General features: G+C 52.4%; 2 protein-coding genes across 4 annotated transcripts; one reads left to right on the top strand and one right to left on the bottom strand.

The window, feature by feature from the left end:
* Positions 1–220: 220 nt before the first annotated feature.
* Positions 221–3,596, top strand: LOC308551154 (ADP/ATP translocase 3). The gene is made up of 4 exons (XM_081125547.1): positions 221–492; positions 1,065–1,551; positions 2,426–2,566; positions 3,039–3,596. Exons 1-4 carry the CDS (start codon positions 382–384, stop codon positions 3,194–3,196), a joined length of 897 nt encoding a protein of 298 aa, XP_080981673.1. The 5' UTR covers positions 221–381; the 3' UTR covers positions 3,197–3,596.
* Positions 3,597–5,206: 1,610 nt separating this feature from the next.
* Positions 5,207–21,242, bottom strand: LOC308551153 (interleukin-3 receptor subunit alpha-like). 3 transcript variants are annotated; one of them, XM_081125545.1, is made up of 13 exons: positions 21,180–21,242; positions 20,876–20,994; positions 19,003–19,101; positions 15,387–15,505; positions 14,282–14,405; positions 13,379–13,511; positions 12,892–13,070; positions 12,339–12,454; positions 10,681–10,707; positions 8,821–8,932; positions 6,507–6,612; positions 5,726–5,807; positions 5,207–5,419 (listed from the first exon to the last, which is right to left on the bottom strand). In XM_081125545.1, exons 3-13 carry the CDS (start codon positions 19,082–19,084, stop codon positions 5,342–5,344), a joined length of 1,158 nt encoding a protein of 385 aa, XP_080981671.1. In that variant the 5' UTR covers positions 19,085–19,101; positions 20,876–20,994; positions 21,180–21,242; the 3' UTR covers positions 5,207–5,341. The 3 variants fall into 3 exon arrangements, with proteins under 3 accessions (XP_080981671.1, XP_080981672.1, XP_080981670.1); XM_081125546.1 differs by lacking the exon at positions 21,180–21,242 and having other exon boundaries at positions 5,207–5,416; positions 20,876–21,016; XM_081125544.1 differs by lacking the exon at positions 21,180–21,242 and having other exon boundaries at positions 20,876–21,007.
* Between the last annotated feature and the right edge of the window lie 3,009 nt (positions 21,243–24,251).

Below are 24,251 nucleotides of genomic sequence, written 5' to 3' on the forward strand. Positions count from 1 at the left end.
GGTCACGGTGGCCTCCGAGCCCTCTCCGTACGCAGAGCGCGTGGGCGGGGCCCGGCTCGCGTAAGGCGCCGGGGCGCGGCGGGCAGACGCAGGCGACGCAGCCAATGGGAGCGGCGCGTGAGGAAGCGGGGCGGGGCACGTCGCGACTCCCGGAAACCCTCAGGGGCCCAGAGCGCTGGGAGGGGCGGGGCACCGGCGCGCGGCGCAGCCAATGGGAACGGGGCGCGGGGGCGCGGGGCGGGGCGTCGGCGCCTTAGCGGCTGCGCGCTGGCTTCTCCGTCCTTTCGGTCCCGGCGGCGGCGGCAGCAGCGCTGAGCCAGCGGCGCCCACACTCCGGCTCTCCGCGCCTCCACTCCGCTCTGCGCCCCCCGCTGCGCCACCATGACGGAACAGGCCATCTCTTTCGCCAAGGACTTCCTGGCCGGAGGCATCGCCGCCGCCATCTCCAAGACGGCCGTGGCCCCGATCGAGCGGGTCAAGCTGCTGCTGCAGGTGGGGAGCGGCCTGCGCATGCGCGGGCTCGGGCCGCAGGGGCTCGGGGTCGGGGGCAGCGGGCCAGCCCCGGCCGCGTGCACCGGGTCCCGCGGACGGGAGGGCGCCGGAAGTGCGGCGCAACACCGCTTTGTCCCTGCCGCAGACTTCCGGGGGCGCGTTCCGAGCGCGGGGGCGCATGCGCAGAGGCGGGGCCGCGGCGCGCACGCGTTCTCCGGGCCCTTCGGGTGGTCCGGACCGCTGCGGTGACCGGTCCCTATGGGTGGGCGCGGCCCTGCCGGTTCCCTTTGTTGTGCTTAGAATCCTTTCCACCCTTTTGTAGCCGCCTGTGCGGTTTTACACGGCAACAAAGTGCACTCTGTTGTGAAACTGTTGCAGATGTGCGCTACTTTGTGACATTGTTGCCGGCTGAGCTCTGGCAACGTTGTTGCCGCGACTGTCAAGTTGTTAGCTGTTAGGGCAGCTTAGCGGCCGCGTGCACGAGTTAGTTTTCTAAGGATACCTTCCGGTTGGGTTATTGCTGGTCATTTGGGGAAGGCCCTCGGGTGACCCCTGATAATTCCACTCTCCAGGTGCAACATGCCAGCAAGCAGATCGCAGCCGACAAGCAGTACAAGGGCATCATGGACTGCATCGTGCGCATCCCCAAGGAGCAGGGCATGCTCTCCTTCTGGAGGGGCAACATGGCCAACGTCATCCGCTACTTCCCCACGCAAGCCCTCAATTTCGCCTTCAAGGACAAGTACAAGCAAGTGTTCCTGGGGGGTGTGGACAAGCACACGCAGTTCTGGAGGTATTTTGCTGGCAACCTGGCTTCCGGGGGCGCCGCGGGAGCCACCTCCCTCTGCTTCGTCTACCCCCTGGATTTTGCCAGAACCCGTCTGGCAGCTGACGTGGGGAAGTCTGGCGCTGAGAGGGAGTTCAAGGGCCTGGGAGACTGCCTGGTGAAGATCTCCAAGTCAGATGGCATCCGCGGCCTGTACCAGGGCTTCAATGTCTCTGTGCAGGGCATCATCATCTACCGGGCCGCCTACTTTGGGGTGTATGACACAGCCAAAGGTGGGTGTGTTCTCTGCCAGGGCAGGTGCGACAAGGGTGCTTGGTAGAAGACTTGTGGTTTCAGTCCCAGGGTGGAATCTGAGACCCAGGTGTGGGAGGGGCTGATTCTTCCTGAGGCTTCTCGCCTTGTCTTGTAGATGGTTGTCTCCTCCCTGTGTCTTCTTACGGTCATTCCTCTTTGTGTGTCTGTCCTAATTCTTTTTTTTTGGTTTTTCTTTAAATCCTTACCTGAGGATATTTTTTCTATTGATTTTTAGAGAGAGTGGGGGGAGGGAAACATCGCGTGAGAGAGACACATCTATTGGTTGTCTGCCCCATGTGCCCAACCTGGGGCTGGGGATCAAACCCAAGAACCTTCAGTCCAAGGGCTGATACTCTAACCATTGAGCAGAACGGCCCAGGGCCTAATGTCTTCTTCTAAGGACACCAGTCCTATTGGGTCAGAGCCATTAAGACCCCGTTTGCAAATACAGTCCCATTTTGAGGCCCTGGGGTTTGGAGCTCCGTTGTGAATTTGGGAAGGATGCAGTTTAGTCCCTGAAGGTCAGGGCCCCGGCCTGCTCCCGCTGGCAGCTCTGCAAGGAAACAGCTTTGAATGTGTGATGTGCCCACTTCCAAGGCTCGTCCACCCCCTGGACTGGAGAGGCCACTCCCAAGCACTAAGCTGTCCTCTGCAACTGTCTCCTGTAGCTTACAGGTTGCTTCCCTCACCCCAGCTCCTGTAGCTGATGTTATCCTGATCTCTCAAAAACCACCTGGTCCTGGGAATGGCACAGGGTGTGTGGGGGGAGGTGGGGGGCAGGAGGAATGATATAGCTCTGATCTTGGGCGGCCATGTGGGGTGCTGGGGCCTGACAGTGCTGTGACCCCACAGGCATGCTCCCTGACCCCAAGAACACTCACATCGTGGTAAGCTGGATGATCGCACAGTCAGTGACCGCGGTGGCAGGCGTGGTCTCCTACCCCTTCGACACAGTGAGGAGGCGGATGATGATGCAGTCAGGGCGCAAAGGAGGTACTGTGTCTCTGTTCTGGGTCTGGCTCTTCTGGAGGGTGTGGGGAGAGAAAGCCCGCGTGCACCCCAGTCAGCCTAAGAGGTCTGGAGTCATCAGGGCGCTCCCCAGAGAGGTTTGGTTGACGTTTTGTCCCTGGCTTTGTGGGGGTAGCCCCGTCACTGGTTCTCCCTTTCCCTGTCTGGGATGCTGTCCCTGCCCTCTTCTGACCTCCTTTCTGGGGTGGCCACAGGCCCTGGGGGTAGGAGTAACTGGGCTGGCTCTCTAGTTCTCTGTTTGATCACACCCCCCAAAACAGGCCTGACAGGGCCTGTTAGCCCGGGCACTCAGGGTCCAGGACCTCACTTCTCCCCATGGTACGAACTCCAAGCTGCCCAGATGGTGGTATCCGGGGGTTTCAGAGTAGGAGACCCTTGATTGGCCTTGTGCCCTTTCCTGGTGACCCTCCTGACTTCCGCTCCCGTCTGCCCACAGCCGACATCATGTACACAGGGACGGTGGACTGCTGGCGGAAGATCTTCAAAGAGGAGGGCGGCAAGGCATTCTTCAAGGGCGCCTGGTCCAATGTCCTCAGGGGCATGGGCGGTGCCTTCGTGCTGGTCCTCTATGACGAGCTAAAGAAGGTTATCTAGGCGCATTCCCCGCCCAGACCCCACACCCGGGACCAGGAGGGCCGCTCCGGGCGCCTCGCGGTTACGGACCACTGACCTTCCAGCGATTCCAACACCCTCGCCTGACCAGATCACCTGTAGAGCGCCAGGCAGGGCTCCAGAACGGGCCCGTTGTGATCATGACCACTGGCACCCTGATTCCACGCATCCCACAATTAGGGGGAGGGAACCCCGACGTCCTGCCGGGACCTCGGGCAGGGCCGCTCCGCCCGCCTCGCAGGCCCGGGCTGTGCATAGCGTTTATTTAAAGAAAACCATGCTGCCCCTTTGTGCTTCTGCACTGTCCCCCCCTGCACAGCTGAGTTTTTGCGATATCATTTTATGTCGGGCATTCTGCAAACAATTAAATCCAGACACAGACTCTGCTGGTTTCAGTTTGATCTGATGGCCCTGAGGAGCGGGGGGCCAGGCACAAGGGGTCCAGAAGGGGCCACATCTGCCTCGTAGCAGGCCCCTGGCTGCCCTTGGGTGCTGAGGAGGAGCAGATAAATGTGGGAGACCCCTGCAGCCACTGAGGGCCCCTGCTCAGAAACCTTTCAGGAAAGAGGCCTTTCTCACCTGAAATCCCCTCCCACAAACCCTAGGTCTGTCCCCCCCATCTTTCCTGCGGTAACCATGTAGCCTCAGTTTTCCCTCCAAGGAGCCCAGGAGTGACATCCCTGATACATGCCCTGCCTACACCTGCCTTGGCTCTCCAGCAGAACCCCTTACAAAGGGAGTACAGGTGTGTCACCATAAACTGGCCTAGTCTGGACCTGGCTGGAGGTGGGATTCTGACCTCCTCTGGGCTTGTCTCCTGGGGAATGGGGTTGTAGCCCAGTGGACCCGAGCCTGCTGTGCTGGGGTGTCCAGAGTCCTGGCCTAGGAGGGCAGAGCCTGAGGTTCCAGGACCTCAATTCACCCACAGTGAGGTGGTCAGATTAGAGGTGACATTTTCCAGCCAGCTTTACCCAAGGTCAGCTGCCACCTGCAGGCTACAGGGCAGGACAGCCCTCACACCTATGTGGCTCCTGCCTCCTCAGCAGAGGGACCAGCTCCTGAGCCCCTTAGCCCTGCCTTAGCAGCAGAGTAACCAGGGACTTGCTCCCCAGCTGTCTGTCCCTGGAGTTGTGCCAACACGTGGGTTCTGCATTGGGACCTAGTTCCAGCCCTGTTCATACTCACCTGGCTGAGAATGGACCAGTTAGGTCGCCCAGGCCTTGCTTAATTAGCAGCTCACCAAACTCAGATCAGATCTGCCCTTGGCTCCCAGGGACATTCTGCAAATTGTGTGTTCTTGTTTCCTGGGTGGGGGAAGGGGGTGTCACAGCCAGCAGCAGTTGGCATTGGAATGTTGGATAATTTCTGCCCCTCACATACTGGTAATGGGAGGCATGCCAGTAAACAAGGTTAAACATTAGAGGTCACCTTCCAGGTAAACGCCTCGGGCACTGTGTCCTGGGAGCCCTACCTGCTTGTCCCAGATCCAGGCTCCTGGGGGCAGGTGTGTGGACATCAATACCCTTTTTCGTGGGTTCACAGGTGGGTGTCCAGTGTTTCCCCAGGGAGGGCTCTATGTTAGGAACAACTCTTGGGGCAGTGGGGTGTCCATGGGTCCCCTGCTTCCCCCTCTGGACACATTATCTGCTGCTCAGATGCTTGCCCCTGGGGTGCCGCAGTGTGTGCCAGTATGTGAGGCCCTTTGTTATGTAAAGAATGCAAGGGGCTTATGAAGGGCAATGCATCCAGAAGCGCCTAATAGACTGGTTCTGGTCAGGGCACATGCCCGGGCTCTGCGCTCAATCCCCAGCAGGGGGCGTGCAGGAGGCAGCCGATCAATTGATATTTCTATCTCCCTCTCCCTCTGAAATCAATAGACATTTTTTTAAAAACAACAACACATAATACAATTAGACACCAGAAATCCACAGTGGGCGGCTTGAGGACTGGAAGGGGTGAGGGGTGGACGCCAACTGCAGGGGCCCAGTGAGTGGGTTGAAAAGCACTTTATTTCGTTTCTTTCTGGTGGTAGCTCCGGTGAAAACTGCATTTGGGTTTCCTGCCCCCTCATCCTGAGGCCACCAGGCTGTGTAGGTGCTTGGCCCATGCGGAGAGCCGGGTCCAGGGTCACTTTTCCCTCAAAACCTGCACCTCAGCTACAGGACACTCCTCTTGGGTGGGTTTGCAGTCCTCCCAGGCCATCTGCTGGGTGAGAGAGGGAACTCCAGGTGGGTGACAGGCCCCCCTGGAGGGCAGTAAATGCACCCTCAACAGCTCCCGGGGCCTGGCCCATCCAGAACTTGCCCCAGCCAGGGCGCAAGGGGCAGGGGTCATGGGCTCCTGGGTCTGCCAGCCTGGCAGGTCCCCTCATGACTACCTCTCTGTGGTCATAGGTCGGGAGCCCACTCCTCCCGTGGCCACCACCCACCGGGGCCATCAGATCTGCACCCCACTCTGCACGGGGCTGTGGCCACCTCCCCAGATTCATCCACCGCAGAAGCCTAGACATACCATCTTCTCATCCTGAAAGTTGTCACCTGTGGGGTTCTTCACACGAGGGATGGGAGGGAACAGCATCTTCAGCACCGAGTACCTGAGAGAGATTCACCTGAGCCCCAATCCAGCACCAGCGTTCATTTCCATCCAGGCGACACAGGGACCCTGGGGGGAGTCAGGCCTCCGAAGTCTCTGTTCCTGCCCCCCAAGAAAGTAATCGTAGTCCTAGCCCCAGAGGAGCTGATACCTGCATCTTTATAAAGACCAAGGTTGCCATGGTCCCCTCCCAACAGCTTCTGCAGGAAGCCGATTGTCCCCTACCTGGAGCTGTGGCCAGTCCACTCCTAAAACCTGGCCCCTTCTCAGGGTGGCTGGGAGACGGGGGGGAGGGTGAAGCCAGAGCAAGCTGGGGGCGGGGGGGAGGGGGGAGTTTTTGCAGGGCTCCCCTAACTAGGCTGAGCATCAGCCAAATGGAAGGGACCCAGCCACGGGAGCTGCGGTCACGAGGAACAGGCCGTAGTAACGCTGTCCCTGGCCTGCTGCCCGAGGGGTAGGGGAAGGGTCCCTGAGCCATGTCCTGAAGGATACTGGGGGCTGGGGAGCAAAACTGGGGATATAAGGGGACATGCGAGTGAGCCTGGCTGCAGTCTCCGACTGCAGGGTCTGGGGAGGGAAGGGGCTCCGAGGATGCTGCGCTGGGGACCACGGGGGCGCGCGCCCAGGCAACCAAGGCCTCCAGGCGCGCGCGGGAGCGCATTGAGCTTCGCGCTGCAGAAAACAGACCCGCGCCACTCACCTTTTGCATAAGAGAAGGGCCGTCCCCACGGTGACCAGCGTGGCCAAGGCGATCAGCGACGAGGTCAGCCAGATCTGGAGGAACGCGTTCTCCTCGTAGTCACACACTAGGGGATGGAGGCAGAGGGGAGGCGTCGGGCGCGCTCTGGCGGGGTCAGGGAGGGCGGTGTCACGCAGCCGTGGGCATTTCCCCAGGGCCCCGGGACGGGGTTTGGGGGGGCGGGGGGCTAGTTCAGTTGGAACAGCGGCCACCTGCGCGCAGGGGACCCACGGGAATCCTTCCAACTGGGCGCGGCCCTCGAAGGTAGCCCGATGCCCCCATCTGCAAGGGACACTTGGAGCTACGACTACACGCATCGCGTGCACTCAGGGACCCCTGGCAGCGCCAAGATTTTCAAAGACTCAGCACCTGCCTCTGGGGCGTCAGCCAGCCTGTGAAAGAGTCAGCCACTCCCAGGGGGAGGGGCCGCGCCCTGGGGTGGCCTAGGGCAGGTGAGTATGCGCTGCAGGGGAACTACCACCTCCTGCGCCCCCTCCCTCAATCCTTGAATTTTATATTATGTCCATCATGGGTCTTTTCTCATTAATTTTTATTTTAATTTTAAAGACAGCATTAAAAGATATTTATCTTGGTAACTGAGACTTTGGGCAACGGCGACCTCCTCGCCCCCTAGCGGACAGGCGGTCCTGTGCAACGGCTTGGGCAGAGGACGGCAGAGCCCAGCGGCCAGAGACAGGGGAACCTGGAGGGAAACTGAGTCCAGCAAGGGAACGCAGCCCAGAAGGGCCAGAGGCCAAAGCTCGGGCTCAGGGGCAGCAGGAGCCTCACCCAGGTGTCCATGGAGCCTGATAAAACGCACCCTGGTCTGACGGTATCTGTAACCCATGGGTGAGACCAGAGCCAAAGCCAGGAATCTGGAAGCAGGCCCCAAAGGGAGGGCGGAGAGAAGGCAAAGGGGACCTGTGTTTCCACCCACCCCTGGTCCAGCACTCCCAGGCTGTGCTGATCTACCTGGAGAAGGCTCTCAGACCTGCATCTTTGGATATCTCAGTAATGTCCCTCTGTAAGGAATAGATGGGAGTTTGGGATCTGCAAACCAAGCCTGCAGGGATCCCCAGCGATAGAATACCTCCAGGAAAGGACTAGGACTGAGAGTCACACAGGTTACAGGTAACCCAGGTGTGGCTTAAAAGGCCAGGAGCCCCCCAGAAGCTGCAGAGGGGCCTGGAAACTATTGTCCCCACAGCCCCAAGTCCCCACAGTCCCCAAATCTAACGACACCTTGATCTTGGAGACCCAGCCTCTGGAACTGTGAGACCACAAACATCTGTTTTTTCAAACGTTCCAGTCTATGGGACTTTGTCCTGACAGCCCTAGTGAACTAACTCGGGGCTTATGATTGTGAATGTTATGTGCCAACTGGGCTGGGTCATGGTACATAGGTCTTTGGTCAAACAATGTCTAGATGTCACTGGGAAGGTATTTTTTAAAGATGAGATTAAGCCCTTGCTTGTGTGGCTCAGTGGTTAGAGTGCAGGCCCATGCACTGGAGGGTCACTGGTTCAATTCCCTGTCAAGGGCTGCAGGTTCAATCATCTGCCCCAGTCGAGGTGCATGTGGGAGGCAACCAATCAATGTGTCTCTCTTACATCAATGTTTCTCTTTCTCTTCCCTTCCCTCTCTCCCTCTCTTCCACTCTCTCTAAAAAAATATATGGAAAAAAATATCCTCTCATGAGGGTTAACAAAAAATAAAATAAAATAATTAAAATAGATGAGATTAATAGTGGAATCAGTAGAGGATGGGTAAAGCAGATTGCTCTACATACTGTGGGTGGGCCTGGACTAATCAGTTGATGATGGGGGGTGGAATTTCCTGATGTGCCATCTGCGGAACTGGACATTCCTGGAGTCTGGGGAGTAGTGGTGGAGGGCAGGGCTGGTTTCAGAACAGCTCAGGGAGAAACCACAGCTCTCATCCTGCAGGAATCTTTCTAATTAGGCACTTCCTGGAGCCGTACCCAGAGTGACTTTGGATAGCAAAATAGGACCCCATTGCTTGTAACAGCTGTGTTATTCCATTGCCCTGATGTCTCTTAGTGGGAACATCTCTGCACTCTGCCTTCCCATCGGGTGAGTTAAAGGAGCAAGATCCCCTGTTGTCCTCAGAGCCCTCTTTGGGGATGCAGAAGGTGGTGGAGTGACACCCCTCTCCTTTGGGGGCAGACATCCCAGGAGATTTCAAGCCGGGAGCTCCAAGCTTTCTTGAGGAAGGTCAGTGCCCAGGAGGGAGAGAGAAAGGGCACCCCACTCACCAAAACGCTGGGGGGTGCTCCACTGTCCAGGTGATTTTAACATAGTCAGGGCTCTGATTCTCACTGTGAAGGTCCCAGGGTTGGTCAGCATGAAGGAGTTTTTCAACGGGGCCTATCGATTCGAGGAACAAAAAGAAGACAAGGCCACTCCCATCAGCGGAGAGGGCAGCACAGGAGCCCTGCCATGGGTGGAGAAAGCCCTCCCCAAATTCTTTTGTGGGAATCCCCTCTCCCAGGGCCTGCAAAGGTGACCTTGTTTGGAGATAGCAGCCGTGCCAATTTGATGGGTTAAGAGGAGCTGGGCTGGAATCTAATGAACAAAGTAAACTGACGAACAAAAAAGATCCAGAGACATAGAAGCATGGAACAGACTGAGTAATCTCAGAGGAAAGGGGAGGTGAGAAGAAATTAACCAAAGAACTTATATGCATTTATGCATAACTCATCAACACAGACAGTAATGTGGGGAAGGCCTGGGGAGGGCCAGGAGCAGGGTGGAGGGGTCAATGGGGGAATAAGGGGGACATCTGTAATACTGTCAACAATAAAGATAAATTAAAAAATAAAATAACAAAGCCCGGCCAGGGTGGCTCAATGGTTGAGTATCAACCTATGAACCAGAAGGTCAGGGTTCGATTTCCTGTCAGGGCACATGCCCAGGTTGTGGGCTCCATCCCCAGTAGGGGGCTTGCAGGAAGCAGCCAATCAATGACTCTCATCATTGATGTTTCTATCTCTCTCTCTTCCTCTCTCTCTAAAAAAAATGAATAAAAACATATTTTAAAAAATAAAATAAAATAGAAAAAAAACACTAAAACAAAAGAGGAGCTTGGCTGGAGCAGAGGGGCCCCTAATCCTTAAAAAAAAGGGAAATTAGGACACAGACAGTCACACAGGGCGGTGCCCCTTGGGTATTGGATTGATGTGACTGCAAGCCAAGAAATCCCCAGAAGTGGGGGAGACAGAGAGACCTGGAAAAGGTCCTTCCCTGCAGCATCCTGAAGGAACCAGCCCTGCAGACACCTTCATCTTAGATGTCTGGTCTCCAGGACTGGGAGACAATTAATTTTGGTTGTTTTAAGACACCCGGTTTGAGGTATTTGCTACGGCTGCTCTAGGAAACTAAGGTCTCTGGAGAGAGCCTGACTAGTCCCTGCCAGGACAGTGGGGAGATACCTGTGCTCAGGGGGAACCCATGGAGCCCCTTTCCAGTCTCAAAGCTAAATGTTCTTTATAGTCCCTGGGAGGGAAACAATCCTTGGCTACCTCCCCGAGTCCAAGAGCAGTGGTGCAGGGGGCCCTGCCGGGTGGAATGCTGCCCCCCCAAGAAAGATTTGCCTATTGGAATTTATGAACAGGACCTTATTTGGAAACAGGGTCTTTGCAGATGGGATTAAGGGAAAGATCTGAGATGAGGGTCAGGGTGGCCCTACATCCAAGGACAGGGTCCTTGTAAGAGACAGAAGAGGAGACACAGACACAGAGGAGAAGCCTCGGGGAGATGGAGACAGGGAGAATAGGGGAGAAAGAAGACAGAGAGAGAGGCCAAAGTTAATGGATGCTTGTGAAATGCATGGACCACCTGTGTGGAAACATGCACTTGCTGGTTAGAGCTCACAGTTTGGTGACTTTTCCACCAAGTTCAGTGCCTGGCCCAGGCTAAAGAATTTCGGGGTGTGTGTGGGGGGGTGACCTCTGTGGGCAAACAGCAACAGCTGTGAGCTTCATCTCAGGGACCTGGGTTCCTCTTTCCTCCACATGGACACTGCTGTGAGGGTGGGTGCCCCACGTGGGAGAGAGTGGTGAAAATAACCGACTTGCACCTGGCGATGCCCCGGGCAGCAAGGCAGGGTCACTCACCATCTGGATGAAGGGAGGATCGGAGCGCTGCAAGACACAAGCAGACAGCCATGGGTGCCCGCACCTGCCCTCTGCAAGAGCTCCCACTCATTTGAACAGGTGTGTGTTTAGGGAAACACTGGGTATGAAACTATGGGTGTTGGAGGATAGGATACATAGTATCGTATGTAAACTGATACATAGATGGAATATGTAGGAATTGGGTATAAAAGGAGCAGTCATGGAGGATACATAGTATCGTATGTAAACTGATACATAGATGGAATATGTAGGTAATTGGGTATAAAAGGAGCAGTCATGGAGGATACATAGTATCATATGTAAACTGATACATAGATGGAATATGTAGGTAATTGGGTATAAAAGGATCAGTCGTGGAGGATACATAGTATCGCATGTAAACTGATAGATGGAATATGTAGGTAATTGAGTATAAAATGATGAGTAATGGATGATAATTATCATATGTAAAATCAATACATAGAAATGATAAATAGCCTGGCTGGTGTGGCTCTGTGGTTGAGCATCAGCCTATGAACCAATGTCGCTGGTTCGATTCCTGGTCAGGGCATATGCCCCGGTTGGGGTCTTGATCCCCAGTAGGGGGCGTGCAGGAGGCAGCAGATCAATGACTCTCTGATCATTGATATTTCTCTCTCTCTCTTCCTCCCTCCCCCTTTCTCTTTCTGAAATCAATAAAAACATATTTTAAAAATGAAAAATAAAAAATAAAACATAAAACAATGCAGTGGGTATAGTTTCCAATTGCTGCTCTTTAAAAGTATATATATATATATATATATATATATATATATATATATATATACAGATAATTGATTATAAAGTGATCAGTAATGAAGTATAATAATAAATATAATAAATAAAAAAAGAGGTATGAAAAGATAATTGAGCATAAAGTATTGATTAACTAAAAAATACTGGTCTTTCTTTTGAAAATAAAAACAATAGCCTTTTTAAAAAGTAGTTTTAGGTTTGCACAAACATTGCATATACTCAGTATTGAGTATCAATAATAAATAAATGTAAAACACAAATAATGAATATAAGTAAACAATTGGGTATAAATTACCAATTACCTGAAAAATACTTGGCCTTTTTAAACATTAATTGACCTGATTTTTTTTTTTTTTTAGCAGTTTTGCGTTAGCAGAGAAATTGAGGTTAAGCAGCAGTTGAGAATAAATTATACATGAGTCAATAAATAAACATAATGAGTAGATGAAAGTTAATAATTTAGTGTAAAATGACAATTAGCTCAAAAATACTTGGCCATCTAAGTCCATAGACTTTAATTTTCTTGAAGCACTTGTAGGTTTACAGAAAAACTGAGTGTGACCTAATCCATAATTGGGTGGAAATAATAAATCATAAATAAATACAAGTAAGTAACTGAGTGTGGGATACTGTCAAGAATATTTTTTCCATTGATTTTTTTTAGAAGGAGTGGAAAGGAGGGAAGGAGGGGGAGAGAGAAAAAAAGAAACATCAATGTGAGGGAGACACATTGATTAGTTGCTTCCCACACACAAAAGCTAAATTCTTTTATGGTTCCTATATTTTGTGGGACGTGTTTTATCCAACCCAAAGCCCCAGACGACAGAGGCTCACAAGAGGATCCTGCTGGGGCGAGCGTTTACCTGCTGTATTTCAAGTTTGTAGTCGAAATTTTTGTGGAAGTGGCTCGACATGTTCCATTTCATGAAAGCAAGAGACTGATTGCAGCTCACTGTTATCTTGGGTGCAATTAATTTCTCTAGTAGAGAGGAAAAAGACACCAACAAAGCCCCAAAAAACACTGATCAGTAAAAGAAATAAAAATAGTTTCCCCAGAGACGCTTTGAAATGGGCATCCCACAAATTCGGGGTGGAGGGCGGGAGAGAGAAAATATTCCTTGAAGGGGCTATGGAAAGTGGGGGGTTGGTGGGATATGAATGGAGAGAGAGGAGAGACACATGATAAAAGTGTGTTGAGCCCTGGGTGGTGTGGCCCAGTGGTTAGAGTGTCCACCTGCACACCGAAGGGTGGATTGATTCCCAGTGAAGGGCACAGTACTTGGGTTGCAGGTTTGGCTCCCCACCCCCAGTCGGGGCACACGTGGGAGGCAATTAACCGATGTGTCTCTCTCACATCCCTATTTCTCTCTCCCCCCCTCTCCCTCCCCTCCAGAAGCATCCTGGGCCCTTACTCACCGATATCCGGTAAAAACGTGATTAATTCAGAGCAGGGCACTGTGGACTCGTTGCTGGTGCCCCTCGCCAGGAAACGGTACTGGCCTTCGGAAAACTGAGAGACGTCATCAAACTGACACTGGATGTGTTGCCCCAGCTCATTCGCTGTGTAATCTGAACACTCCCACTTCTGGTTGGTACTGCAGAAAATTGGGCGTGATTAAGAATTGGGCTGGTGTGGCTCAGAGGGTTGAGCGTCATTCCCACGAACCATGAGGTCACCGGTTCGATTCCCAGTCAAGGCACATGCCCGGGGTTGTAACCTCGACCCCCAGTAGGGGGCGAGCAAGAGGCAGCTGATCCATGACACTCTCATCAATGATGTTTCTCTCTCTTGCTCCCTTTTCCTTCCTCTCTCTCTAAAATCAATAGAAACATATTTAAAAAAAAAATGACCCAGTGCCTCCCATGCCCAGGACACCCCAGCCACGCCCAAGACTGCACCTACTTCACGTTTTCCAAGTAGAAGTAATACTGGACGTCACTGGGGGCCTCCTTGCCCACCGCCCAACTGCACGTCAGGAAGTCCTTGTCGTGAACTTGGCAATCCAGGTTCTGGGGGGCTGCCTCAGGGTTCCCTTCTGGGCTTGCAAAGAAAATAACCAAAAACAAGTCCCTTTGTAGGGTCACGCGATGATTTCTAGATCCCTGTGAATTCCCAAGCAATTGTAAGAAATGATAACAGAGACGTTTTGCGTAGACGTTAAGCAGGTTCCCCCCCGAGTGAGGCAACACCTTGCAGAACTATCATCCAGGATGTTAATAGATATACACTCAAGAGACAGGCCACTTCCACCCTGGCTGGCTGTGGCTCAGTGGTTAGAGCCTCGGCCTGTGCACCAAAGGGTCATGGGTTTAAGTCTGAGTCAAGGGCATGTACCTGGGTTACAGGTTAGATCCATGCGTCTCTATAACATCGATCTTTCTCTCTCTCTTTCTCTTGAAGCTACAACCCTGGAGATTCATCCAAGTGAAAAGTAATGGTTTTTAAAAAAACATGTTTCTAGGGATTTTTAGAGAGAAAGAGGGAGAGAGAGATAGAAACATCGATGATGAGAGAGTCATGGATGGGCTGCCTCCTGCAAGCCCCCTACTGGGGATGGACCCGGCAACCTGGGCATGTGCCCTGACCAAAAATCGAACAGGTGACTTCATGGTTCATGGGTCGACGCTCAACCACTGAGCCACGCCGGCTGGGCTAAAAGTAATGATTTTTGATATTCAGAAGACTGACTCATGATTGAAAGCAAGTAAGAAGCAAAAAAAAAGAAAGAAAGAAAGAAAGAAAGAAAGAAAGAAAGAAAGAAAGAAAGAAAGAAAGAAAAAGAAAGAAAGAGCAATTTGCCCTCACCTTGCTTGGGATACTGGATCCACGTGGAAAACGTCTCACCGTCAATCGTAGTGACTTTAACAGTGTAGTTGGATGGTTTGCACTTGGGAAGCACATAAAACTTGCAAAAACGATTTTTTTTGGCCTAAGACAGATATAGGAATGAATTGTTTACAGAACAGGCTTAGAGTGATACTGGTGATATTTAGATTTTTAATAAAAACTGTAGTTCTAGAGAAAGACAAGTACCCCATGACCTCACTTATATGTGGAACCTAAAGAACAAAATAAACTGACAAACAAAATACATCCAGAGACATAGAAGCATGGAGCAGGCTGAGGGAGCTGAGAGGGAAGGGGGGGTAGCAGGGTGGGTGGGGAGACATTAATGAAAGAATGTATAGGAATATTTGCATAACCCATGGACACAGACAATTGTGAGGTGAAGGCCTGGAGAGGGGGAGACATGTATGATCCATGTGTCTCTAAAATCAATTTCTTTAAAAAGCATATCCTTGGTGAGGGAAAAAAAATCTCTAAAAAAGTTTCTAGAGACAAAAGAAACATTTTCATATCAAAAAAGTAAAGAATCGCAATAGCATTGAATGTCTCAACATTAACTTTGGTACATAGATTACAATAAAGCAAGGCCTTGAAATTTTTTTTGGGGGGAAGGAAGGAAATTTCCTTTGGTAGAATTCTATACCCAGCCAAACTATCAATCAAGCGTCAAAGTCAAATACAGATATTTTTTCAAAGACTTCAGGTATAAAAATATTTACTTCCGCCTGACTGGAGTGGCTCAGGGGTTGAGCACAGACCCATGAACGAGGAGGTCACTGGTCTGATTCCTGGTCGGGGCACATGCACAGATTGCAGGCTCCATCCCCAGTAGGGGGCGAGCAAGAGGCAGCCGATCAATGTTTCACTCTCTCATCAATGTTTCTCTCTCTCTCTCCCTCTCCTTTCCTCTCTCTCTCAAATATCAATAAAAACGTATTTTTAAAAAGTGGCATTGGAATTTGCTACTGGGGATCGAGCCCACAACCCGGGCGTGTGCCCTGACCGGGAATCGAACCGACCACCCCTCCAGTGCAGGGTGCTAAGCCCACGGAAAGCGGTTTACCTTTGTGTTGGACCTTGAATTTATGCAGCACTCTATGGCCGAAACATTCCCGTGGATGTCCCAGGTCAAGCTCTTAGTTCTTGGATCCATCCTCAAGTTCTTAATCGGTGGGTTTGGATCTGAAATATTTATAGGTTACAGTTAGGAGACTTACCCAGACGGTTAAACCGGCATCTTGGTGGGAACTTCTGTCTCCCGTTGAATTATCCGATATCGTGGGGGAGTCGAGTTCTACCCAGATAAGTGATCTGCCGGAGCGGGCAGGCTTCACGAATCAATAGCACCTTATTAATCTCATGAGCTCACCCTGCCAATGACGGGGGGAAATTCACAAGAGCAGATCGCTTCTACCATCCCCATGTACATGATACTGATATTTTACAACCAGGTATCTCCTAGTAGTTTATTTTCACTGAGAACTGATACCACCAAATCCGGGCATAAATATCTGTCTCCCAGTGTGCTACACGGAGCATGCTTTCAGAAAGGCTTGCAAATTGTAGTAGAATATATATAGGGTGTCCCCCCAAAATGCTTACACACCCTTTGAATCATGATAAAGTCGGCGTCTATAAACATACAGTTCATTTTCAACATTTAAAAGGATCTACAGAAATGAATAATTTTTTTTGTCAACACCTGTTATCAAACAGGTGACCGTTCTGGTCCAGGCCCTGCTGATAACACGAAGCAATGGACTTGCAAACATCAAGGATCATCTCATGCTCAGCTGGTGTGGCTCAGCAGTTGAGCATAAACCTATGGTCTAGGAGGTCACGGTTCGATTGCCGGTCAGGGCACATGCCTGGGTTTTGGGCTGGATCCCCAGTCGGGGGCGTGTAAGAGGCAGCCGATCAATAACTCTCATCATCGGTGTTTCTCTCTCTCCCTTCCTCTCTCTGAAATCAATAAAAACATATATTTTTAAAAAATTCCACACCCAATTGGGATTAAAACACTCAGCAAACTGAGTTTTCTGAAGCAGAAAAACATTAACCCCCATTTGGGATTAAAAAAAAAAACTTTAACACCCGTTTTGGGTGCAAAACTCAGCAAACTTGGAATAACAGCAGACTTTCTTACCCTGACAAAAGAAACCTATGACAATCCTGGTGCTAATTCATACTGGGCAGTGAATGACTAACCACATCTCCTTAAATCGAGGCATCTGTTTTCAACTTTTCCATCCCCTCGGAGGCAATTTCACCAAGATTGGAGTTTTAAGGGACTTTAGAGGGAAACGCTTAAGCTTGTAGAGCGTCTTGGCTGTTCCCTTTCAGCTTTAGGAAGTTTCTCTTAGAAAGCAACTAATTTCCTGCCTGTGGTCAGTGATCCAACTAATTTCCTGCCTGTGGTCAGTGATCCTAGAATACCCACGGGCCTGGAGTGACCACAGATGTGGCAACTGCTTCAAAGCTCGGAACCCAGAGAGGAGCCCCGATAATTCTAGGACCTGCAGGTTGGGGAGGGGGGGGTCTGAGGACTGGAGGAAACTCCCTCCCGGACAGACACCCTGCATCTCCAGGCCCTGTCTTGCCCCCGGTTGCAGCCCCATGACCAAGCTCTTGTCAGTGACGTGGCACCGAATCCACGTGTGGTGCTGACAGCTCTGCGTGGATCCTGCAAACTCCTCCCAGGACGTGAAGAGCCACCGTGAAGGTTCCCGGCCATCGGGTGAATTCCCTGAACGTGCTCATGAGCCTTTATCTGGAAACAGGGCCTCGGCAGGTGGGATGGGGTGAAGGCTCTGGGATGATTGTTATGAACTGAACGTGTGCGTGTCCCCCAGATACGTATGTGGAATCCCTGGCTCTCGTGGGACGGCGTCAGGAGGTGAGGGCTTGGAAAAGCGATCAGGGTTCGCTGAGGACGTGAGGGTGGGGCCCCCACGACGGGATTAGTGCCCTTCTGAGACAAGGCGAGCCCTGCTCACCTCTGCCCAAGCAAGGACCCAGCCAGGAGGCAGAAACTGGGTTCTCACCAGGGACCAACCACAGGCCACTCTGATCTGGGACTTGCAGCCTCTAGAACTGCGAGAAATAAATGTTTCATTTTTTTAACCCCCCCCACTCTGGGGTATTTTTGGGGTAGCAGTCAGAGCTGAAAAAAGAGCATCCCCCAAAATAATAAAATAAAATAAAATAAATAAAATAAAATAAAATAAAATAAAATAAAAATAAAATAAAATAAATAAAATAAAATAAAATAAAATAAAATAAAAACGGCACCCCCAAGAGATGTCACACCCTCCCCACCAGAGCACAAAACACCGGCCGTCCACTCCCCTTTGAGGAAGGAACCCACGTGTGAAGGGTTAGGAAATATTGTGGCCGTAACCTCAGCCCACAGCATCCTGGCTGATGCAATCGCCCAGAGCAGATGGGGATGGGACTTTCAGGTTTTAAAAATACCTCCTTTATTCTGAGATGCTGGGACTACAAATTTATTCCCCTAACTGTTAAGAAAAAAAATATATATATATATTTATATTTATATTTATATTTATATTTATATTTATATTTATATTTATATTTATATTTATATTTATATTTATATTTATATTTATATTTATATTTATATTTATATTTATATTTATATTTATATTTATATTTATATATTTATATATTTATATTTATATTTATATTATTTATATTTATATATTTATATTTATATTTATATTTATATTTATATTTATATTTATATTTATATATTTATATTTATATTTATATTTATATTTATATTTATATTTATATTTATATTTATATTTATATTTATATTTATATTTATATTTATATTTATATTTATATTTATATTTATATTTATATTTATAAAATGGAGCCCCTTGAAAACAAAGCTGCCACCCTGGTGGGTTTGGCTCAGTGGTTAGAACATCAGCCGGCAGACTGAAGGGCCTCGGGTTCGATTCTGGTCAAGGGCATGTACCTGGGTTGCGGGTTTGATTCCCCGCCCCGGTTGGGATGCGTGAAAGAGGCAACCGATCCATGTGACTCTCTCCCATCAATGTTTCTCTCTCTCTTTCCCTTCTACTCTCTCTAAAAATCACTGGGTTGCTGCCTTCACTTCGAGCTTCCCAGGGGCGCCCCAAATTCTTGGCGGTCTTTGGTTTCTGGGCGCATTACCCCAATCTCACCCCCTGTCATCATGTGGCTTCCGAGGGCACGCATGTGTCCAAATCCCGCCCCGTCCCCCCGATTTTTTGTTTTATTAATTCTCACCCGAGGATATTTTTTCCCCAATCGCCTGCAAATACAACCCATTCACTTTCCTGGAGGCTGGAGCTGCAGCATATGAACTGAGTTGGGACAAAACTCAACCCATCACCCTGGTTTTTCCACGGTCGTTTCCCTTCCCAGGAAGGGAGCGAGGTCACGAGGGTAAGGGGTCAATCCTAGGCTCTGTCACCTTGGCTGCCCCCAGCTCCATGTCCTGGCTGTGGTTTGCACTAGTCCTGTGAAGGTCCCACTGGGGGTATGGGGTGGAGGGTGCGCAGAAGCCCTCTGTTATCTCTTATAATTGCATGTGACTCTATCGTAATCTCAATACCAACGGTTTCGCCCAAAACAAGACACCTGCACAGCGTAGGGGGTGCGCCTACCTTGGTCCCTTTGCAGCAGACAGGAGATGGGCGTCAGGAGCACCGGCAGCCAAAGCAAGACCATGGCAAGGGCAGTGCCCATGGGAGGGAGGGTGGTAGCTGCCGGAGGAAAGAGAGATACCCAGGGGCTGTGGCTTCAAGGACGGGAGAGGGAGGCCAGGAGGGTTCAGAGCTCAGGGAACCTCGTGCTGGGAGAGCAGGTAGCTCGTTGCAGGAGGAAAGGGCCTGGAGGTGAGTGTGTGTGTGTGCGTGTGTGTGCCTGTGTGTACACTCATGTGTGCATGTTTGTATGTATGTGTGTACATGTGTGTCTGCGTGTCTGTTCATCTCTGTGTATATATGCGCCTTTGTGTACATGGGTGCATGTGTGTGTGTGTATATGTATGCACATGCCTGCCTATGTGCACAGTCTGCATGCATGCATGCTTATACACATGCGTGCACATTTGAGTGCATACATGTGTAGATACAGGTGTGCGCACGCCTGTGTCTCCATGTGTGCACACACTGCATGCATGTGTGTGCATGCGTGTTCATGTGTGCATGCATGTGCACATGTTTATGTGCCTGCCTGTGCACACACGTCTGCATGCATGCACACACGTGTGTATGCAGGTGTGTGCGTGCCTGTACATATGTGTGTATATGTATGTCTTGTGTGCATGCACGTATGCACCTGCCTGTGTGCACGCATGTGCGTGTGTATACACAGGTGTGTGCACTGGTGTATATGCGTGTGTGCACATGTGCATGTCTGTGCACTCGTGTGTATCTATCCGTGTGCATAGGTCTGTCTTCCAAGAGCTCCCTCCCTGGGGTTTGAGCTTCCTCTAGGCTCTTGCCCCATCCTGACACCCGGAAAGCACGCTCCAGGAAAAGCACCAGGAAACCCTGTGATAATAAAGCCGTGGAAGGAAGTTCAATTAATCATACGAAATCAAGGCAGAACAAATTTCCTGACTAGACCGAGTTACTGTAACTAGACCCCGTGCGGTCCCAACATCCCAGCCAGGGCTTTTCCCCAGGTCCCCACAAATCCCTCTCGACCTTCACCCAGGTGGCAGCCTCCCGGGCCCGCTGGGTCACGGCTTCTCCTCTCTATCTGCGTCTCCTTTTGTGTCTCTTATAAGGACCCTGTCCTTGGATGTAGGGCCCCCCGACCCAGGACGACCTCATCTCAAACCCTTCCCTTCATCACGTCCCCAAAGACCCTGTTTCCAAAGACGTCTGAGGTCCAGGGGTCCCAGGGCCGAGCGCCCTCTGGGGGCTCCAGGGGAGGGTCCTTCTGCCCCTTCCAGCTTCAGGGGCTCCAGGGGTCCCAGGGCTGGTGGCCGCACCCCTCCCACCTCTGCCTCTGCCTCCACGTGGTTTCGTTAAAAAATCATCGCTGGCGGGTGGCTCCGTTGGTTGGAGTGTCATCCCATGATCCAAAAGGTTGCCAGTTCCATTCCCGGTCAGGGCACCTACCCAGGTTGCAGGTTCAGTCCCCGGTAAAGGTGCCTATGGGAGGCAGCCAATTGATGTTTCTCTCTCTCTCGCTCTCAAAAAAAAAAAAAAAAAAAAAATTAATAAAAAAGCATCCTCGGTTGTGTACGAAAATATTCATAAATAAAAAATTAAAAACCTGCCCCCAAATCCACTTTCATCATATACTCTCTGAATGCCGCACGCCAAGCACATAATCCCTGTAACGATTATTATTTTGACCCCTGGCTTTGAATCCGGGGTGTGTGGCCCACAGACGACACCTCCCCATGGACCGAGTCCCGTTCCCACGCCAGTGTCCCCGCGGGATGGCCCTTGTGGGGTACCGAGGATAGCGGCCGAGCGCCCAGCCTTCTCCCCATCACCCCACCTGACACCTGCGTCTTACCTGGCAGGTAGAGTCCAGTCCCCTGTGAGTCAAGGAGCCCCTCCTGGCTCCAGTCCAGGTGCCCTGGGATCGGGGGGTTCCCCCTCTGGTCCCCTCACTTCTGTCTTCTGTTTCCCAAGCTGCAAGAATCGAAGAGAAACCAAAGCTTGTTTTTTCCCAGTTCAGCTTTTTATAGAGTCTGGGTGGTGCCCCGCCCCTGGCCACCAGGCCCAATGAGGGTCCAGGTGGCGGGTGACCCGGCGGGTCAGGGAGCCCTGCTGTCCTGCCCCGTCTCAGAATCTGTGGGTAAGCGGACTGGACAGACGTGCGCGCTTTCCCTGAAATCAAGCCTTTTCCAGAACCATCGACCGGCCGCGTCCTTTCTTCGCCTCCCCTTGTTCCCGTCGGTTGTAATTCTAAGTTTCGCTCTCCGTTCAAAGGGACTTGAGCAACTTCCTGCCGTGGTGACTGAGCTGGGCTGGCATCGCGAATGGCGTGGCCAAAGGGCATCTGCACGGTTTCCTTCGAGGTCCCATTGGCCAGGGCGGTGACCCTGCGTCTCCGATTCCATTGCTGCCCAAACCAGGCCTCAAACCCAGGGGTCAAACCCAGGCCTCCCCAGAGCATCCACCCAGCTGCCCCCAGCTTCCTTTCCAGGTATAATCTGTTTTTCCTCTGGCTCAGCACCCCACTCTGGCCGCGTCCCCCCCGCCACGGTCCTTCTGGTCATCGCTGCCCGGTCTCAGCTCCCCCCGCTATCCTTTCCTGAAGCCCTAGGCGGAGATGCCAGCTCCTTTGTTGAACTGTGTCTCCACCCCCGTCCATTTTTTTAAATTTATTTTACGTTAATCGTCACCAACAACAATACTTTTTTCCATTGATTTTTAGAGAGAGTGGAAGGGAGGGAGAAAGAGAGAGACACACACACATCGGTTGGTCGCCTCCCCCATGCACCCCGACCCGGGCCAGGGATTGGCCCTGCAACCCAGGTACCGGGCATCGAACCCACGACCTTTAGTGCTCAGGCCAACACCCTAACCGCTGAGCCGCACCGGCCCGGCCGCACCCCCCTCGATTTATATCCCCCTGGAATCCCAGAAGCTGAATTTATTTGGAGACAGGGCTGCTGCTATAATGAAGTTAAATGGGGTCACATTGGGATATGTTGGTTTATAGGTTCCCCGGGGCTGGTGTCCTTGGCATAAGGCGGCCACGGGAAGGTGGGGGCCGTGTGCAGAACACAGCCCCCGAAGGGCTGGAGAGCCCTGTGTACAAGCCGAGGGTGCCCAACAAGGTGGCCGGCCACCCCTAGGAGCCCGAAGAGGCAGGAAAGACCCCAACTGGAGCCTCTGAAGGGACCTCAGCCCTGGGACACTTTTTTTTTTCCAAAACATATTGTTTTTTAAAAATTGATTTTAGAGGGAGAGAGTCACGGATCGGCTGCCTCCTGCGCGCCCCCTACTGGGGGTCGAGGTTACAACCCCGGGCATGTGCCCCGACCGGGAATCGAACCGGCGACCTCTTGGTTCGCAGGACGATGCTGAACCGCTGAGCCAACGCCGGCTGGGCCCTGGGGCACCTTGACCTGGACCTCGGGCTCCTGGTCGGCAGAACTGGAGCAGGACGGGTCCCTGTGGGTTTGAGCCCCCAGATTACGGGGATTGGCTGTGGCTGCCCCGGGACACTCCACGGACGGATCTTGTGTCTTGGTGGCTGACCAGCCCACATGGAGACAAAAGCTATTATCCCCCAAAGGGAAGAACCAGGACCCCGGGCTCTTACCCTACCTCGGGGGGAAATTCAGGCAATTCTGAAAGTTGGGGTGTAGGACGGTCGTGACCCTTCACAGAGCCTGGACTCTCATCCCTGTTGGTCTAGGTGGCCGGGAGAGGGGGGCACATAGGTTCTGGGGTGAGAGAGAGTCCAGAGTGTCTGGTTGATGGCTGTCCAGCTGACCCCTGTCCACACAGCACGCACCACAGCACCTTGGGGTGCTGGTCACAGGCAGAGTGTCATGCCCAGGTCTGGGGGGGGCATTGCACCCAGTTCCAGGGATGCTTTGTGGGCAGGTGCACTGCTCAAGGTGTGCAGGGCATGGAGGTGAGGGACAGACTGCAGGACTGCGGTCAGGCTGGCCAGCGCAGGATACAGAGGGGACAGGGCACATGGCCGTAAAGGGAAACTGGTTCCTTCCTTTTTGCACCGTGGGTGGCCGGCGGGCCGGAGGACAAGCGCTCATGGGCTCAGCCCCCCAAGGACACCCAGCCCTGAGGCTGAGACTTAATTAGCTCAGTGTTGGGCAGTGCTGACCCCCGGGGGGCCCCAGGCATGTGGCTCTGGGGGTGAAGGCAGGACCCACGATGAACCGACAGTCCCACGTCCGGGCCACACAGGCTGGATCCCAGATGCCACCACTCCCACAGCCCAGCTGGGTTCCCCGGTCACCAGGGGGCGGCTTGAGTTTAGTCTCCGGGCTGCGTCTGCACAGGGGACCCAGGCAAGGCTGAGGTGGGTGCCCATTAAAGCTCACTGAGCGTCGGCCTAGGAACCAGGAGATCGCGGTTCGATGCCCGGTCGGGGCACATGCAGGGTTGTGGGCTCGATGTCCAGCAGGGGGCGAGCAGGAGGCAGCCGGTCAGTGACTCTCATCATTGATGTTTCCCTCTCTCTCTCTCCCTCTCTCTGAAATCAATAAAAACATATTTTAAAAAAATAAAGCACATTTGGGGTGAACGCCGAGAGGCCTCTTCCTCCAGGAAGGATTCCAGGATGCCTCCCCCCTTCCACCCTGCAGAACACACCTCTCGCCTACCAGCTTCCTGCAGGCTCCCCCGTCCCCCGCCTCATCCCTCTGACGAGCAAAGACGACCACACGCAAGGAAACTGAAGATTGGAGCAAACGCAGAGTCTGTGTGTGGTTGTGGCGGGGGGGGGGGTGGTGGTGGTGTCATAGAGCCCACATTGTGAGTGGGAAATGTGGGCTCGCTGGGCAGGGTTGTGCACATGGGGAGCAGAGGAACAGAAAACAGGAAACAGGAAGGGGAGCCGACAGCCAGCTGGGTAGAGAGAGACCAGAATAGGGCCGTTTGCACCCAGCAAGGGGTACCTGCGCCCATAGTCCCAGGCGGTGTGGCCTGTCCATTTGGTCCAGCCAGGAGGGCAGGAGCTCAGAAGTTTTCCTCCTGAAACTTTGGAAGCACCGGCCCCCTCGACGCCAAATGACAACCTGGGCCGTCGAGCGGGATGGTGGCTGGACGCTCCCAGGCAGCCGGGCATTTCCAAGGGGCCTGTGGTCACCGTCGGGAATCCCGGGAAGCGAGGCCCCAAACCAGGCCCCCATGGTGCCCGCCACCTGGACCCTCCACCCGGGATCCAACATCTGAGCAGCCGCGAGGGA

This window comes from Miniopterus schreibersii, assembly GCF_964146895.1.
Source record: "Miniopterus schreibersii genome assembly, chromosome: X".
Lineage (NCBI taxonomy): Eukaryota > Metazoa > Chordata > Mammalia > Chiroptera > Miniopteridae > Miniopterus > Miniopterus schreibersii.